This window comes from Chiloscyllium plagiosum, unplaced genomic scaffold, assembly GCF_037043375.1.
Source record: "Chiloscyllium plagiosum isolate Xiang-an unplaced genomic scaffold, Cpla_swu_hap1 HiC_scaffold_41, whole genome shotgun sequence".
Classification (NCBI taxonomy): Eukaryota; Metazoa; Chordata; class Chondrichthyes; order Orectolobiformes; family Hemiscylliidae; genus Chiloscyllium; species Chiloscyllium plagiosum.
Genome location: NW_028270179.1, coordinates 28,615,496 through 28,635,115, shown reverse-complemented (window position 1 = coordinate 28,635,115; position 19,620 = coordinate 28,615,496). Strand labels below are relative to the sequence as shown.

At 40.9% G+C, this 19,620-nt stretch overlaps 1 protein-coding gene across 1 annotated transcript in view; it reads right to left on the bottom strand.

The window, feature by feature from the left end:
• The window catches only part of LOC148138199 (putative G protein-coupled receptor 139), a 60,682-nt gene extending 43,774 nt beyond the window's left edge, over nt 1-16,908 (bottom strand). The window contains exon 1 of the mRNA XM_087981880.1: nt 16,776-16,908. Within this exon, the coding sequence (XP_087838006.1) occupies nt 16,776-16,908 (133 nt within the window). The remainder of the gene's footprint in view (nt 1-16,775) is intronic.
• Between the last annotated feature and the right edge of the window lie 2,712 nt (nt 16,909-19,620).

Here is a 19,620-nt window from a genome sequence, read left to right as displayed (position 1 = left end):
TTGGATGAGGGTAAAGCGGTTGATGGGGTATATTTGGATTTCAGTAAGGTGTCTGATAAGGTTCCCCACGGTAGATTATTGCACACAATACGGAGTCATGGGATTGAGGGTGATTTAGCGGTTTGGATCAGAAATTGGCTATTTGAAAGAAGATAGAGAATGATGTTTGATGGGAAATGTTCATCCTGGAGTTTAATTACGAATTGTGTGCTGCAAGGATCTGTTATGGGAGCATTGCTCTTTGTCATTTTTATAAATGACCTGGAAGAAGGCAAAGAAGAATGGATTAGTAACTTTGTGGATGACACTAATGCCGGTGGAGTTGCACATGGGACTGAAGGATGTTGCAGGTTACAAAGGGACACAGACAAGCTGCAGAGCTGGGCTGAGAGGTTGGGCTGGCAAATGGAGTTTCATGCGGAAAAGTGTGAGGTCATTCACTTTGGAAGAAGCAACAGGATTATGGTGTACTGAGCTAAAATTAGGATTCTTGCTGATGGAGATGAGCAGGGAAACCTTGGTGTCAATTTGCATACACCTCTCAAGTTTGCCAAACAGGTTGATAGTTTGTTAAGAAGGGATACGGTACGTTAGCTTTATTGGCAGAGGTATTGAGTTTCGGAGCCATCATGTCATGTTGCAGCTGCACAAAACTCTGGAGTCGCCACTCATGGACTATTTCATTCGTTCTGTCACTGCATTACCGGAAGGATGTTGAAGATTTGTTAAGTGTTCAGAGGATATTTAAGAGGATATGGCCCAGTATGGGGGAAAGTTTTTTGAGGGGAAAGACTGAGGGATTGAGGCTGTTTTCGTTTGAGAGAACAAGTTCGAGAGGTGACTTAACTGAGACGTGCATGGAATCAAAGAGTGACTAGAGTAAGTTTGGGCCAATTAAGGACAGTAGTGGGAAATGATGCGTGGAGTCAGAGGAGATAGGGGAAGCACTAAATAATATTTTTCATCAGTATTCACACTGGAAAAAAGACAATGTTGTCGAGGAGAATACTGAGAAACAGGCTACTAGACGAGACGGGACTAAGGTTCACAAGGAAGAGACTATAGAAATTCCAGAAAGTGTGAAAATACATAAATCCTCTGAGCCGGATTTGATTTATCCCAGGATTCTCTGGAAAATTCGGAATGAGATTACCGAGCCTTGGCTTTGATCTTTACGTCGTGATTGTCGACAGGAATAGTACTAGAAGACCGAAGGACAGCAAGTGTTGGTTCCTTGTTCAAGAAGGGGATTAGCGACAACCCTGGTAAGTCTAGACCAGTGAGGTTTACTTCGGTTGAGGGTGACGTTTTGGAAAATGTTGTAAGAGATAGGATGCATACTCATCTAGAAAGGAATACGTATATTAAGGATAGTCAATACGATTTAATGAAGGGTAGGTGGTGCCTTATAAAACTGATTGAGTTCTTCATGAAGGTGACCAAACAGGTGAATGAGCATAAAGACGTTCATGTGGTGAATATAGATTTCAATAAAGCGTTTGAAAAGGTTCCCATGCTAGGCTACTGTACCAACTGGGAGGCAGAGGATTGGGGATGATTGAACAGTTTGGAGCAGTAATTTGCTAGCTGAAAGAAGACATACGATGGTGGTTGATATGAAATGTTTATCCTGGAGTTCAGTTATTGCTGTGTACTGCAAGGACCTGTCTTCCATCCACTGCTGTTTGTCGTTTTTATAAATCACCTGGAAGTAGAATGATGGGTTATTGATTTTGGGGACGGCACGAATGTCGTTGCAGCTGTGGATAGTGCCAAAGGATGTTGTAGGTTACAGAGAAACATAGGGAAGTTGCAGAGCTGGGCGGAGACGTGGACAATGGAGTTTAATGCAAACAAGTGTGAGGTGATTCACTTTGGATGGAGTAACACGAATGGTAGAATTCTTGGCAGTGCAGATGAGCAGCGAGATCTCAGTGTCCATGTGCACAGATCATTTAAAGTTCAAACCCAGGCTAATAGGGCTTTTAAGGAGGCATTATATATGCTAGCATTTATTAGTAGAGGGTTTGAGTTTCGGAACCATGAGGTCATGCTGGAGCTGTACAAAACTCTGATGCAGCAAAAATTGGAGTATTGATGCAGTTCTGGTCACGCCATTTTAGGAAGCTTGTGGAAACTTTGAAAAGGTTCAAGATTTATTCAGATGTCTCCTGTTATGGACGGAAGGGCTTACGAGGAATGTTTGAGGGACTTGACTTTGTTTTCGTTAGACAGAAGAAGGTTGAGAAATCAAGAAATTGACACATATAATATAATGAGAGGTTTAGATTGGTTGGACAGTGGGACCTTTTTCCGAGGATGGTGATGGATAACATGAGGGAGCAGAGCTTCAAATAACTAGATATACGACAGACGTCAGAGGTAGTTTTTTTTTAACTCAGTGGTGTGGCCACACTGCTTACAACAGATGTAATCTCGCCAACTTTACTGGCATTTAAATGATCATTGTATCGTCAGATGGATGAGGATGGAATAGCATAGGTGAGATGTGCTTCAGATTGGTTTCACAGGGCAGCACAACATCGAGAGCTGAAGTGACTGTACTACACTGTAATGTTCTATGTTCTATGTTTAATGTTCTATAAGATAATCAGAGGGTCAGATAGAGTGGGCATTGAGAGCCTTTTTCTTCAGATGGTGATGCTTTTAATTGAGGGGTGATCGATATCCGACGGATGTCATAGATATATTCTTTAATCAGAGAGATCTCGGGGTGTGGAACGCCGTGCATGCAACAGTAGTAGACACATCAACGTCAAGGAAATTTTAATGATCATTAGATAAACATATGGATGAAAATTGAATAATGTAGGTTAGATGAGTTTCAGATTAATTGTATCATTCTGCGCAACATCGAGTGTCGAATTGCCTGTACTCTGCTGTAATGTTCTATATTCCACGTAAACTCGTGAGAGCTATGGTCAGGGTGGATAGCAATACGCGTTTCCCAGAGCACGGGACTCAATTAGTGGGGGTCACGAGTACAAGCTGAAAGGGGAAATGTTGAAGGGAGATATGCGAGAGGGTGATGGGTGCCTGAAACACGTAGCCAGCGGAGTTGGTACAGGCGGGAACGATAGAGTCATTTAAGATGTACCTGGACAGATACATGAATGGACAGAGACCAGAGGGTTGCAGAACCTTAGAAAATAGGCAACAGGTTTAGGTACAGAATCTGGATCGGTGCAGGCTTGCAGTGACAATAGGACTTTCCTGAGTTGTAATTTACTTTGATTTTGTTCTTTGTTACAAGGACACAGAACGTAATATGGGTGCGGTACTTCAAAGTCCATCATCAGGAATGTCTCCACAGGCCCAACACTGACTGAGCAGGGCGAGGCCTCAAAGGTAAAGCAGCCCGACTGTGGAAAGTAATGGGGGAACCAACAAGAGGAAAACATTCTCACCAAACTATTTGTCACAGGTATATGTGCCCCCAAAAGTATCTGTACCCAATGCACAGTCCTGGTGGAGAGAATATCCCAGCTTCATATTGAAGATATTGCCAACTGTGTGTGTGGAACTAACTCCTGTGAAGTACGACTTATTTCAAAAGGTTCAAGCAAACAGAAACTGATCATCAATGAGGCACTCTGGGCTATTAGTAGCCGCAGCATTAGTTGGGTTCCCTCCATCATAAAGTCAAATGTGGGTTTTTCACTTTTAATTCCAAAACGTTCAGCACCATTCACAACTACACTTATGGGTAGAATACGAAAGAGTCATAAAGTGAATTTTCTAAAAGCAGGGATTATCTGTATACTGAAACAGTCTATTCAGGCCATTAAGAGTTTTATACAGGAACAGAATGGGGCCATATAGTCATTCAAGTCTGTTACTCAGCAATTGGATAAGCTCTTCTAATGTCTCATGTCTGTAACACCGGAAACGGAAGGGAACATGCAGCCTTTCAAAACTGCTACATAGGATACAGGGAGGACAGGTTACTGAACCGGAAACATGGATTAATGGCTCTTCTAATACAGTAGTCAGTGTTTCCTAAGATTAAACATTTAGTAGAAGACTCCCGCCATTCCATCCACCCCACCAAAAAATTCCTGAAGTCCATGAAAGACTCGAAGATAGAAAAGGATGAAATAATGGTCTCCTTTGATGTCACAGCCGTGTTCACATCAACCAACATCAACCTGACCAAGGAAACACTCACTACGCTATTAGAAGACTCAAAGACACATACACCAAACACCACCAAATTCATCAGCAAGGACAGTATCGTTAAGATAGCGGACCTATGCCTCACCACCCACTTCAACTTCAATAGAAAAACCTACAGAACAACGAACGGAATACCACCCATGGGATCCAATAACTGCCTAGCATCCAACCCAAATTTTGGGTCTGCTATTTGGACGACTCCTTTGTCATCACGAAACGAAACAAATTAGAGGAAACCTTCAACACCATCAATAATAGCTTTACTGGCATGACATCACTAAGGAGGAGAAAAACAACAACAAGCGGTCATTCCTAAATGCTACAGTAGAGCGAACAGTAAATGGGGAACTTCAAACCTCCATCTACAGGAACACTGCACATACGGATCAAATATTGAACTACAGAAGCAATCAACAAAACTTCCACAAACAAAGCTGCATTTGAATATTAGTCCAATGAGCCACCACACGCTGTTGCACAGAGAAACTGCGCAGAGCAGAGGAAAATCACCTGTAAAGTGTATTCAAAAAGAAGGGGTACCCAATGAACACAATCCGCAGATCTCTCAGCAACAAACCCGAAGAATCAGACAAAACAAGTCCGAAAACTCTAGCCACTACTTAAACCCTAGCTACTGAGACCCCTTGGAATCATGGAATCCCACAGACCCACCAACATTCTGAAATAGCAGCTAATGAATTTGAAAGAACGTATACAAACAACAAGCAAAACCAATGCCATTCATAAAATACTGTGCAGGACTGTCAGAATCATTACATGTTGGGACCAGTAACAGTAAATCTGTTAGTTTGAACATTGTTCTGGAAAAGGGCAGGCCTGTTAACAAGCCAATGTTATAAGTTGTGACAATTTTGATGCTATTACGCAGGAACGTTCAAAGATGTATTGGCGGAAGCTGTTCACAGGTAAAGGGACACCTGATAATTGGGAGTCTTAGAAAAGCAAGACGACGAGAGTTCAGGGACAGCATGTTTCTGTTACTGTGAAGGGCAATGCTGGCAGGAGTAGGAAACAGTACATGACAGGGGATATTTAGGATTTGCTAAGTAAAATGTTGGCGAGTTATCTCAGATGTAGGCAGCTGGTATCAAGTCATCCCTTGACGTGCATTTGGGGTGTAGGATTACACTTGTGAGGAAAATCAGGGTAGAAAGAAGGGGGCATAACATTGCTTTTGCAGATAGATTTAATGATAATCGAAAGAGATTCTACAAGTATATTAAGGGCAAATGAGAAATTAGGGAGAAAGTTGTATCCCTTAAACACCAACGAAACATCTACGAGTGGAACTACAGGAGATGAAAAAGGTTTATTAGGTTTATTATCACAAATACTCACTTGAGTACAGAGAAATTTTCACAAGTCGCAACATGACACACAAGTTTCGGCACAAAGGCAAGCCACCTCAGGTACAGAATTTTTGTTCAAATCAGAACACACAATGAAAACAAAGTTAAATATAATACATCACAGGCAATTGTATAAAAGTGTAAAAACGAAGAAACAGTTAAACGTTCGTCAATACAGTCCAGCATAAGTGCCTGGCCATGCTGGGTTCATACACCTCACAAGGACTCGACCTCCCCCTCTCCACTGCTTTACAGCCTGCTCCTGCTCGATTGGTGAGATCCTACAGAAATATATCGGGTCTGTATTTACTGTGTAGAAAGGCATGGAAGCTAAGGAATTGGGAAAACAAACACAAACAATAATATTTTGAAATGAGGCCATATTACCGATGCGGAAGTGCTGCAGGTCTTCAAATTCGTAACCAGGGATAAATGCTGAGGATCTCTTAAAGAGTACATTGTGGGAAGCGAGGGAACAACCAGCAGAACACGTTGCTGAGATATTTCTACAATGCATCACAATTCTGAGGATGGTCAATGGACCCAAAACACTAACTCTGGTATCTCTGCACTGATGCTGCCAGATCTACTGAGCCTTTCCAGCAATTTTCATTTCTTTTCCGTTTTACGGCATCCACAGTTTTTCAGATTTTACATGTAACATGGATAAGGTGCTGGTCGACTGGAAGACAGCTAATGGAAGACATTATCTTTAAAATGGTTGCAAGGAAACGCCAGGAAACTACAGACCAGTGGGTTTGAATTTAGGGGTGGGTAAGAGTTTGGAGGAAATTCTGAGAAAGATTATTTACATGCATTCAGAATAGCAAGGATTAATTACGGATAGTCAGCATGAGGGTATGGGTTTGAAAACATATCTCACAAATTTGAGTGACATTTTTTCAACAGGTGACCAAAATGATAGTTGAAATTATAATAGCTTACGTTGGCTGCATGCACGTTAGTTAGGCCCAACAGGGCTCTGCATGGCAGACTGTTTAATAAGGTTAGATCAAAGCGGATCAGGGAGAGTTAGCCAATTAGATACAAAATTGGCTTGACAATCAGACACAGAGCGTGCTGCGAGAGATTTAATATTCTGACTGGAGGTCTGTGACCAGCGATGTATTAATAGGTCCACTGCTGTGTCAACTGTTGTTCCATATTTTTATAAATGATTTGGTTGAGAATATACGAAGCGTTAATAGTAAATTTGCAGATGACATCAGAATTGGTAATATAGTGCACAGTGCAGAAAGTAATCTAAAAGAACCATGAGATTTTTGTCAACTGTGCCAGTAGGCTGGGGAATGACACATGGAGCATCGTGCAGATAAATGTGAAATGTTGCATTTTGTAAGACAAGCCAGGAAAGGAATAATACAGTTAACAGTAGGACGCTGGAGAATGTTATCGACAGACAGACCTAGGGATGCACATGCATATTTACTTGAAAGTGAAGTCACAGGTAGAGAGGGTGGTTAAGAACCTGTTAGGCACACATGTCTTCTTGATTTAAGTTTGGAGTTGGGATATCATTTCGAGGCTGGACAAGACAATGGTAAGGCATTTGGAGTATTGAGTACAATACTTTTCGTCCTGCTGTAGGAAAGACATTATACATTGGAAAGGGTAAAAGAAAATTAAAATGATATGACAGAGATTTCGAGACATAAGGATAGGCTGGATAACCTGAGATGTTTTGCCCTTTTATGCTGGAGACTAAAGGATGAAGTTGTACATGTTTATAAAATCATGAAGTGCATGGATAGGATGAATATCCAAGGTCTTTCTTTTTCCAAGCGGGTGCCCAAAACCGGAAGGATAAGGTGAGAGGGAAAACAGTTAAAAGATATCGAAGGGGCAGCTTTTTCTCGCAAAGTGTATACGTAATGAACTGTTGTAGAAAGTGGAAGATGTGAGGTTTAGAGTAATATGTATCAAACGCAGCCAAATGCGACCAGTTCAGTTTAGGAATTCTGGTGAGTATGGACGAGTTGGGCTGCATAGTCGGTTTGCTTATTGCATGGCTCTAAAACTCTATGATATCATAACACCTGTTTCATCATTAATTCTTCAATGTTCTCAATTCGTTTCGAGGTCAAAAACCCTCTGCAAAAGCTTTCGATGATCTAGTTCTTCCAACCTCCTTGAATAGAGAATACCAAATAGTGAATGCAGGCCACAGAAGCAGAATTGCATTCAAACCCAATCCGTAATTTTTTGGGCGGGATAATCCTTTAGTCTACCATTACCATCAAGCAGATCTATGGCTTAATGAAGAGTCTGTGTGAATATGCCACGATCAAAACCATGAACAACTAAACTGATCACGACATGTTACAGCTACTGCATCTCGCTGCTTAATTTCAAACAGCAGAACTAACAACTGAAAGAGAGGGCAAACTGATCCCAAGATTAACAGATCAGATTGAAGCTCTGCAGTTCTGCCACATCCAATCATAAATCGTGATGAACTATGCAATAATTCACAAGAGGAGAGGTTTCCACAAATATCCCAACCCTAAGTAATGAAACATCCCTGCACAACAGTGTAAAATGCAAGGACGAATTATCTGTCAAAAGTGTTTAATCAGTGATTCACCTCAACCTCATTTTGATGTCCGCAAAATCACAGCTGCCAGTCTTGAAACTAATTGATTCGCTGCATGGAACACAAAGGAACAGCTGAACAAAGTAGATACGACAAAGACAATGAGCCCTAACACAATTCCTGCAATAAACTGAAAACTTTTGCTGCAAAACAAGCCGTGTCCCTGGGGAAGCTATTTCAAACCAGCTCCAACTCTGACATCTACCTGGCAATGTGGAAAGCTTACTCAATTATGTCCAATCCCCTAAGAGGAGAATGATTACAATCTGACCAACTACCACACATTCAGTCTCAAAACGATAGTCAAATCGGTGGAATTACTTTTTGAAAGAGCTGTCAAGCAGCACAGAAATAACCTGTTCAATACGGTTTCCAATAGGTCCTTTTGATACATATTCCTCTAGATCACACCTCTACCACTTTATACAACAGTTCGTTACGTATCCATTTGTGGAAATGGTGCTATATCGGATATATCACAGGATTATTAATCCAGACAAGACGACTGCTCTGGCAGCTGGTGGAAGTTAAAAACAATTAATGAAATGTGGATATCTAAAATCTGGTGCAGTAATAGTGACCTTGAAACCAATATCAATTGTAAGCACCTCCTTGCTTCATGAATGTAGTTTCATAAGCAATTCTCAAATGTTTTCCTGGTCTGGCCTGACTCCAGTCACACAGATATGTGATATACTCTTCATCGGTCTTTGAAACAGACAAGCAAGGCGCTGAATTGTATTGAACTGCTCGGAGATCTTAAACGATAAAACTGGACAGAATATCTGGCACTGGCCTTGCTACCAGTAAAGGTACTGGGAAACACAGTCCTGTTGACCATGCAGAAATCTCATTCCTTGCATCTGAGATTTTTGTGACAACATTCACATAGCTTTCCCACAAGCTGCCAGAAACAAATTCACAGAGCTTTCGAACAAACTGCTAGGATACATCGGGAAAGTAGTAGGTCATTAACACTTTCAGCTTCCCCATTCTCGGTCATGGCCGAACATCGCGATGGACGTTTCCCAAACAATGTACACTTCACTTCATGTGGTTGACGTTGGGAAAATATAAAATATTAATTTCAGCAGTCCTCCCCATTCACCGTTTTATCTACATTTCAATATAATGATGCCTGATTCTCTATCTCCACACCACACTCTTGCTCTGTCCTCAATTCTTTCGTAGGTCAAAATTCTTCTGCATACTTAGTGTCTTGCTTTCCACAGCCTTATGTGGAAGAGAATTCCTCAGTTTCACCAGTCTCTGAGTGCAGGCATTGATCCTCATCTCAATGCAGAGTGGCCTGCCCATACCTAACACTATGGCACCTTGTTTTAGATGCCCCAGCATGGGGAATTGTCAACACTGCTTCAAATCTGTTTCAACCTGTCAGTGTTCTTTATATTTTACTGATATCTCCAATCATTTTCGTAAATCTCAAGGAATAGAGGCCCAGGTGACAAAAGTACTGCTCCCTCAACAAGCGTGTCATCCCAGAAATCAGTCTGTTCATTCTTCACAGCACTCCCTCAATGTCAGGTGTGCCCGTTATTAGATAAGGAGATCCAAACTGCTCACAATAATGAACAATGTATGAGATGATATCTTACCAAGGCCATGTACAGCTGCAGTAAGATTCCCTTACCCTTGTACTGAAATCCTCCTGAAGTGAACGTCAACAAATCATTTATCTTCCTAACTGTTTTCTGTGAATGTCATATTGCTGTCAGTGTCTGTTGTCCAAGGATATCCAGCTCCGTTTCAATGTTATAGCTACCCAATTGGTGGGCCTATGTGCACTCGTCCATGTGCCATTGCCATTCCCTGTATTGCCTTCTGTCTTCACAACTCGCTGCCCTGCATGGACCTCTGAGGTCTGCGCAAAAAGAAACAAAAAAGGGACATAAGTCCCTTTGTAAAGTACCATTTTTTAAAAAAAATGCTTTCCAAATATTCGACTGTCTTTCAATTCTTCCGACGAAACTGCACCACGTCACAACTACACACATTGCTCTTCATCTGCCACGAATTTGGCAACTCAATCCAGTTGTCCCAATCAACTTGGATTCTTTTTCCATCCTCCTCACCCTCTCGCAGTTCCATTCTATTACCATCCGCAGACTTGTAAACATTGCATTTGATTAACTCCATCAAATGTTTGATGTGTATTGTGAGCAGCTGGGGCCCAAGCATCTATAACTGTGACTCTCCACGAGCCTTACATTCCAAAAATGATCCATTCATTCATACTTATTGTGTCCTGTCAGCTCTACAAATTATAACACCATGCCCATATATAATTCCCAATTTTGGTGCTTTTATTTTGCAGAATAGATTGGCACTCCATCAAACATTTTCCGAACATCCATGCGTTTTGCAGCCATTGTGATTTCATAGTTTATCAAACCGTTGTTTTCTCAAATATCACTTCCATTTCATCAATCGATGTTGACATTGTCTTTGCCCATTATATTCAAAACCAATAATTATTCCAAAAACGTTTATTTACTTATTTCATCCTATTTCTTTTTCTCATCAGACTTATTTTTTCTCCTATTTCTGGGAAGTTTTTTTTTTAATATACTGCCATTATTTGCCTTAGATATGTAATAGACAGTCAGGGAAACATTTCCACTTGGCATAGGGTTTGTGAACTTTCTAACTTGAACTGCAATTGACTCTCGTTCTTTGAAACTCTCGAGAAAACAGGACAAGTTACCTCATCAGACATTCTTGCTATCTGAGGGATTGATTTGGGGAATGTTCTTTGCAATTCCTTTGTAATCAGCATATTCTTTCTTAGATTGGGACACCAAAACTGTATGCAATACACCAGGTACAGTCTTACCAAAACACTGTACAACTACTTCATGATGTCCTTACTTCCATATTTCGATTCCTTTAAATGAAGAATAAATAAATTTAACTTTACATTTACATGTAGCCTTCGGAATGCACGTTAAATCGATTTTAACTGTGTGAGTTCGTATAGAAAGCCTTCTGAAAATCCACATTTACCTTTTCCAGTGGTTCTCCATTGTCTATGCTGCAAGTAACGACTTTAAACAATTCCAATGTTTACCAAGACTGGTTTCCCTTTCACAAATCATGCGGATTCCCTCTAATATTGCTGTTATTTCTCAATAACTGATATCACTTTCTACTTCATAGATTGGGACAGTTTCCTTACTGATGCTCATTGCTCTGAAATTGCTCCCACTACCTCATCATCCTTCGTAAATGGTCGGATCACGTTTAGTCCCTTCCAATTATCTACAATGGCTTCTGGCCTTTGCAGAATGTATAGAAAAGTAAAACTGTCATCGACAGTACAATTAAGGTGACTCTTTTTTTTCTGACATTTTGATGTGAAGTACATCTGGTCCCTCAGACTTAGCAATGTTTTCATCCAGCTACATTTTCAAAGACTACCCTGATATAGATTAACTTTACGTTTCCCATTGTTCAGGTCTGATACAGTGGCTCATTTGTTGGCACTATTGCCTCATGGTGTCAAGTTAAGGGTCCGATTCTAGCCTCGGGCAACTATCTATGTAGAGTTTGCACATTCTCCCTGTGTCTGCGTGCGTTTCCTTCCTCAATCCAAAAACGTGCAGGTTTGGGTGAACTGGCTGTGCCACATTGCTCGTAGGGTTCAGTGATGTGTCGGTTAGGTGCATTAGTGTGGGGGAATTGGTCTGAGTGGGATACTTTTCGAAGGGTCGGTGTGAACCTGCTGGCCCAAAGAGCCTGTTTCCACACTGTCGCTGTGTAATTCTAAAAAGATACCCAACTGATTTTTTTTTTTTTCTCAAAGAATTTCTGGATCTTCCTGCATGAATACAAATGCAAAGCAACTGCTTAGTTTCTCTACCATTTCCCTTTTCTCGACAATGCATTACTAATTTCCTCATTTGATATTGCTTTTCCTTTGTTTTCCTTGCAATACGAATCAGAGATTTAGACTGTCTTCGTGTTTGCTGTTCATTTGTATTCATGTTCTCTTTTCTATTTCCTCATCGGTTTTATGGCTCTCCTCGTCTGGGTCGTCAATTTCAAAGAATTCTCAGTTTCTCACAATATCTGCATTTCTTCTGAAGCAGCTTCCTTTGATTTAATAAATCCTTAAATTTTGTATTTTAATCATTATTGAGTTACCTTCCTCTCTTTTGTGTATTTACTCAAGAAATTTTAGTATTTTCAGACTTCACGGTATTTCTGTAAGTAACAACAATTGCTTGTCCAACGCTTAATTTTATATTGTAATTTCCCAAGTCACTGTAGCCTCTTGACTCTGTAGCCTCCAGATGTTTAATCAGAATGTCACCATGACGTTTCATCAGAATGTGCAAAAATCTAAGTTGTAAGCAGGCGCTGTGTAAAATACAATACACTGTTGTCACTATCCATCAAAACCTACTTCAGAGTAAAGCTATTAATTAGGTCTTATGAGCACACAACACCAAATCCGAAATAATTTCGTCTCTAGTCTGCTTCACAAAATATTTTTCAACCTCCCTCGTATACACTTACAGAATTGATCTTTTCAGTCTTAATTGACACTTAGTTAACAAAGTTTAGTTGCGACCTGAAATCATCTAATATTACTGCTACAACCGCAATAATTGCATATTTAACTTCCAGTGTATAAGGGGCGTAAACTGATTTTGTTCAGAAACGCAATGCACTAACGTTTGCTTCTCATTGCTCTGTATAAACTCCACCAAACTGGTCCTTTGGAATCTGAGGGACATGGCCTGTGGCGTTATTATTGATAGTCTTGGACAAGATATTCGCGGAGGCTCAACTCAATAATCACATGATATTAAGAAATTCCCAGTAATACAGGACAAGCATCAATAAACTCGCGCCAGGATAAGTGTCACTCTATTCACTGTATTCAACCACATTAGAATTTAGGCCGTGGCACACACACCACAATCGTCTCGATATTTCATTGGAATATCGACAACGCATTGGCACTCACGTGTTCGAGACCTCATACTCACTGTACATCTTTTCAGCACCTACCCCAAAACAAAGCTCATGGTCTATCTCCGAATGAGGTGCATGGTCTACCACTCTCAATTCTACGACGATTCAATGCAGTGCCTTCCTTCCTACACTCTCTGATGAGTGTGCCATGCTTCTGCACGAACAAAACTGCATGGATGCAACACTGTCAACTGATTGAGTCCAAACTTCTCCCCCGTCCAACACCCTCCCCCATATACCAGAACTAATGGTAGGTTCACCAACTCCCACCCTCACACCCACCGTTCCTTTCTGCCATTAAATGGTAAACAGCTTAAGAATGGACAGAAATGTCCAAACCAAGTGATGGAGTCCCCGATATCCGTTCCCTCTCCCCCGCAACCCACCCCCAGCATTTGGAAAGGACATTGGAATGAGCCGGAGAGAACTGGGACAGCTCATGTGGAGATTCTGAAACATCCACGTCCCGCTGACCGTGTAAGGAGCAATACTCATTGAAGGGTCATTCTCACTTTAAACCCATTGTCAATTCCAACGACAGTTCTCTCACTCACAAAACAACAAATGCCTCGTTGTAGAGAGATGCACGTACAGAACTACACAGTAACATTGGTAAATAACAGAATAGACTAACACGCACACTAGAGCCACAAAGGCATATGCATAATGCTATGGACGAGGGCAGACCACTCAAAACATTCTCAAGCAGGCAGCTCAGACCATAACTTTACTATTAGTTTCAGTAAGTGCACAGTGAAAATTACCCGGAGTAAGTTAGCCAGGTTGACTACCAAGTTGTACTTCAGACAATAAGGTTACTCACAAAACTACAGAATGGAACACAAAGAACAGAATATAGAATACCGACAGAACTTAGTCTATCCAAACTGGACATAATTAGGCTGTACCGAAAATACGTAGTTGTCCCAATAAACAAACCCCTTATAAACGGAACAAAAATGAGCCACAGGCATAAAGTAGAAGGGCAGAAGGAGGGGGATTCTACCAGGCCATTTCTACACAGCCCACAGGCTGAACTGGACTGACCTCACAACAAAAATTCAGCTTCCAGGACTGACCAGGCTTGTTTACGTATAAACAAAAATATCTCTTCGTAAAGATTTTCATCTACGACCTCTGACAAAAAATGAAGCACACAGTATCCTTGAGAAAAGAAACAGCTTTTAGAAAAAGGACTAGCTTCGTGACACCTATCCTTTTAAAAAGAAGAACCATCTACTGTATATGCAAAGAAGACTTCATTTTTAAAACCCTTCAAAACAAAATTGATTACTATACATGACACTGACCATGCACATGCAAACACGCACAACCACATTCGAATTTAGGCCGTGGCACACACACCACAATCATCTCGATATTTCATTTGAATATCGACAACGCATTGGCAATCACGTGTTCGAGACCTGCCACATGCACAATTGACAAATTGAATGGTTGCAGCAATAAGTTCAATCTAAACAGGGTGGCATTTTAATCCTTAAATTTCTCCACAAACGACAGTGGGTTGTTATCAGTGTACACGATTGTCTCAGATGTGTTGCTGACAATATAAACTCTGAAGTGTTGCAATGCCAACACCTAGCTCAAACTCTCCTTCTCAATTGTTCAATATTTCTGTTGATGAATGTTCAACTTCATGAAAAAATACCCGATGGGCCTTTCTATCCACTCGTAAACATCTGGAAGGAGCACCGCACTGACACCCACATCAGTGGCATCAATAATTACCTTGAAAGCCTTCACGTAATCAGATGGAGCTAATACTGGAGTAGTGGTTAACACAATTTTCAGGCGGTCAAATGCCTTGTGACAGTCTGATGTTCACTGAAACTTCTTCCCCTTTTTGCAAGATTGTGCACAAACATTCAGTAAAGTTTAGTCAATCCCTGGAATTGTAGTAGGATGATGTCATTGATGCTCCAACATCACACACAAATGGAGCACATACTCCAATGATAGAGGGTTGCATGATGTCTATCCTGGCTCCATTATTTGGGGAACACATGATACTTTAACGTGGTGTGCTGGCAGTGAGGAAGGAAGGAAAGAAGGCAAATGTTTTGCACCAAGTCTCAAGGAGGCATCTTACATCTCCTAAAAGACAGACACATGCTCTCCATGCAGGTCGGAAAGTAGTGGGAATGGTTAACTATTTTAGAATGAAGGTATTGTGGCTGTTTTTAGAAGTCTGCCTAACATGACGTACAGTGCAGGCTCACACACCAACTGCACTGTGTTCACATGGGGATAGTTTATTCAAAGCCTGAAACTTTTTCTCACTTTCAATCGATAAAACGAGGTGTAATGGAGTACGGGGAATGTCCGAAGTGGCAATTAAGCTGTCAAGAATCATGTAAACCGGGCAAAAAATAAACCAAAGTAATTATCACCTTCTCAGAGTCCACTTAGAACATAATGAGTGATTGTCCATTCCCCTCTTATTCCCTCACAGCGCTCCAGAATAATCTTCACTCACTCCTCATGGTACTAGCATGCCAGGGATTAGTCTGGTGAAACTGTCACAACAACACTCTCAGAGACGATGGCAGGAAATCTTTTTAATCACTTTGCCATCTCTGTTTCTTTCATGTGACATGTAAAGCCATTCTTTCTCTGTGCAGTGCGACTGGCGTGGAATTTACAAGTTTATAACGTTTGTACACCAGCATCAATAAAACCAGAACCAGAGGTCTCTATCAGGATGCACTGCACTCTCGATAAAGACTCAATCGGAAATAATACACTTGAAACTGAAAATGGCCACCTGTCTGAATGGAAATGAACTGTGGGAATATCGAAAACAGGCAGAGGAAGGGAGCTATCCTTCCTTTTGATCTTCTTTGACGGGATGTGTGCCGTTCTGGTCAAACCAACATGGTATGCTATTTTGAACTGACTGGCTGGTTCAGCTATTCCACAGGAGAGTAAAGAGTAAAACACATTGTTGTGGGTTTGCAGTTAGATGGAGACCTGGCCAGGAAAGATGACACATAACCTTCTCCAAATGACATGGGGCAAGCAGATTGGATTTTTATAACAAAAGATTATGGTTTAATTTAAATGCCATCTATTTCGGTCATAAAATGTCAACAGATTATTATTCTGTGCCTCGAGATTTTGAGTCAATGACTGTCTGTCCATCCAACAAATTCTTTGCAAACAACAAGTTAACATCTCAAGTGCAATTACTTTCTTATGGACACTTGGTTAGAAGGGACATGGAGCAGGTGAATCCAGACTTAACAAAGATGCAAATGATGTTTTATTCAGAAGTTGCACTGAGGCTGTGGAGGAGAGTACGATATCATTGTGGTGTTGTTGGATAGGATTAGTGAGTGGAGATGATATGGAGATGTAAATCTGTTTCGGTCTAAAAGAATTATAGATTTTTAGAACAGTCTAGTTACACCTCGCATATTGGTGAACAATTCGTAAATATTCATTAGTTATAATTTGTAAGGAATGGAATTTTTGATTGGAAATGAACACGTTGACTTCGACTGGGCCAAATCTTAAATAATATGATAAGCAGGACAGCTTAAACTGGTTAAAAAGACAGACTGACTTACCAGGAACACCAACTATAGCGAGAGTGGGATAATAACCACCTTGAATAACCATCAGTACATCATAGATCCGCACTGGTAATGATATCCATGTCTGAGAAAGCCAGTACAGACCCGAAGATAAACTCCTGTCCATTGTTGTAATATTCCAGTCGGATGTTCTCAGGCTCTGATCTCTCCTCCCTCCAACCTCCACACTCGCTGGAGCTGCTGATCGCTGAAAGTGATGTCAGTGATGCTCCCGCTCATATTATGGAATAACGAATTAAACCGAGTAGCTTAATTAATAGGGGAGGCAAACCCTCCAGCGACATATTTAGTATCCACAGAGACTGACATTAATCATAATCACTGAACAAACAGCTCTAGCCAACGTCTTTCAGTTCAATTCAAAACAATGACTAACATTTACACATTCTCGATGGGATACGAGTGGGTGACTGAGTGAATGAATGTTGGAACTGGTAAATGAGTTTTGAGTAACCATTCAAACTGTCTTGGAATGGGAACAATTCCAGAAGTTTATCGGAACATAAACATGCTTCTCTCGTTTATAAATGGAAGCATACGTTCTGTAAATACTGATCGGGCATTTTAATATCAGTAAAACATTGAGAGACCGGTTATGTTCATGACCTGAGGGGAATATGTGCCTGAGACAACGTTATAACAGATAAACAGCGCGGTTGTGTTAACAAAGAAAGGTACCGAGAAGACATTTGGGATAACAAATACTGGAGCATTCAGAATTGGTATAGCGTGGCTATGGAAAAGACACAGCAGGGTCAAGAAGCATCTGAGGAGCAAGAGAGTCGACGTTTCAGGTAGGACTATTAAGGAGAGTATCATAGCAGTATTCTGAAATAAAATAACTGAAGAATCATCCAGTGAAGCTTTCTGCGTTGAACGAAGAAAAAGGCAGGGGATGGTGATGTTATTGCGGTTGTACTAAATGACCGCAAATAGTCAATGGGAATTAGGCGACCAAAAGTATGCAGCGAGATCTGGGAGACTTGCAGGAATAATAGGATTAACATTGTAGGGGTTTCAATTTTCCTTACATAGACTGGAACTGACATAGCATTAAGAGCTAAGGTGGGGCGAAGTCTGTTAAGTATGTTCAGGAAAGTTTCCTCTAACAGTGTATAGAGGGTCCGAGAAGGAAAGGGCAAAACTCGAAACACTCTTCGGAAATGGAGCGGGTCAGGTGACGGAGGTGACGGTGGAGAACACTTTGGGAACTGTGGCCATTCTTCTAATAATTTTTAAATAGTTATGGAGAGGGATAAAACCGGTCCCCTTGTTCAAGTTCTAACTTGGGACAAGGAGATTTTTGATGGAATTAGAATATCGAACATAGAACATTAAGGGACAGTACACACCATTCGGCCCTCGATGTTGCGCAGCCCTGTGAAACCAATCTGAAGCCTATATAACCTAAGCTATTCCTTTGTCGTCCATATGTCTATCCAATTACCAGTTAACTGCACTTAAAGTTGACGAGTATACCAATGTTGCAGGCACACCCTTACTATTCTGAGGAAAGTAACTACCTCTGACATCTGTCCTAAGTCTATCACCACTCACTTTAAAGCTATGTCCCCTCGTGCTAGCCATCATCATGTGAAGAAAAGGGATCGCACTCTCCATCCTATCTAATCATCTGATTATTATATGCCTCAACTGAGTCACCTCTCAACTTTCTTCTCTCCATTGAAAATGGCCTCAAGTCCCTCGACCTTTCCTCATAGGACCTTCCCTCCATACCTTACAACATGGCATTGAATCCCCTCTGAACCTTTTCCAAAGCTTCCACATACTTCCTATAGTGCGGTCGTGCATTATACTGAGTATGGTGGAATTTAAAATCAGTAATTTAAAAAATATTAATTAGCAATTCAGAAATAAATATAACCCATTGTTAATGCATGAAAAAATCCAAACATTTGTCCTTTAGAGATGGTCATTTGCCATCCTTATATGATCTACAAGATATACCCACAGCAAAATGTTTGCCTCTCAATTATTCTCTGCAATGACCTCGCAGGCCATTCAGTTCAAGGGCAGCAAGGTCTGGGATATAAATGTTGAGCAACAAGTGTCACCCACATCCGATACGTGATTTTAACAAAATGTCCATTAGGATGGCCCCACTGAAACCGTGCTGGGATCAACGTCCTGGCCAATCATATTTGTAGGTTTAAGGACAGGACTTTACACTGACAGAGAGGATGCAGGAGCAGGGTTCACGTGAAAGGAGCTTTCCAAATTGAAAGCGGCAAGATGAAGCATCAGAACAGCATAAGGATGTGGCTGTACACAAGCAGACAGGAATAGGAAGGAACAGACTTTATCTAAAATTGCACATCAGCAAATAGGTTTGTGACAGGAAATGTGGGAAAAAGTAAGTTATGTTTTTTTTGGAATGGGCAAAGTCTCTGCCATAAGGTAGATGGATTTGTGGCACAGAGATAAATGAGATATGATACCAGAGACACGTGGTTACAGAGTGAACAAACTATGAACAGTACAAACCTAGCCGAGACTCGGACAGAATGGGAAAGCAGAATGTTTAACCCTGACAGTAATGGTTAACAAATGCATAACACAGAAAGCGTTTGGCCTCAGATCGTTAAGGAGAGTGAGTATGAATGTAAATTCTGGCTACTAAATGCCAGACACTCAAGCAGCAAACAATGTTTGGCCACCTAGCAGCATTTTGTTGCTCATCACTGCTTGAAACAGGAATTAATTGGAATTTTCAAAGACATTGTTATAGTTTTGGGAAACTTTAATATTCGTATAATCTATGACAATCATACTGTCAAGAGTGATATTTCAAGAGCAG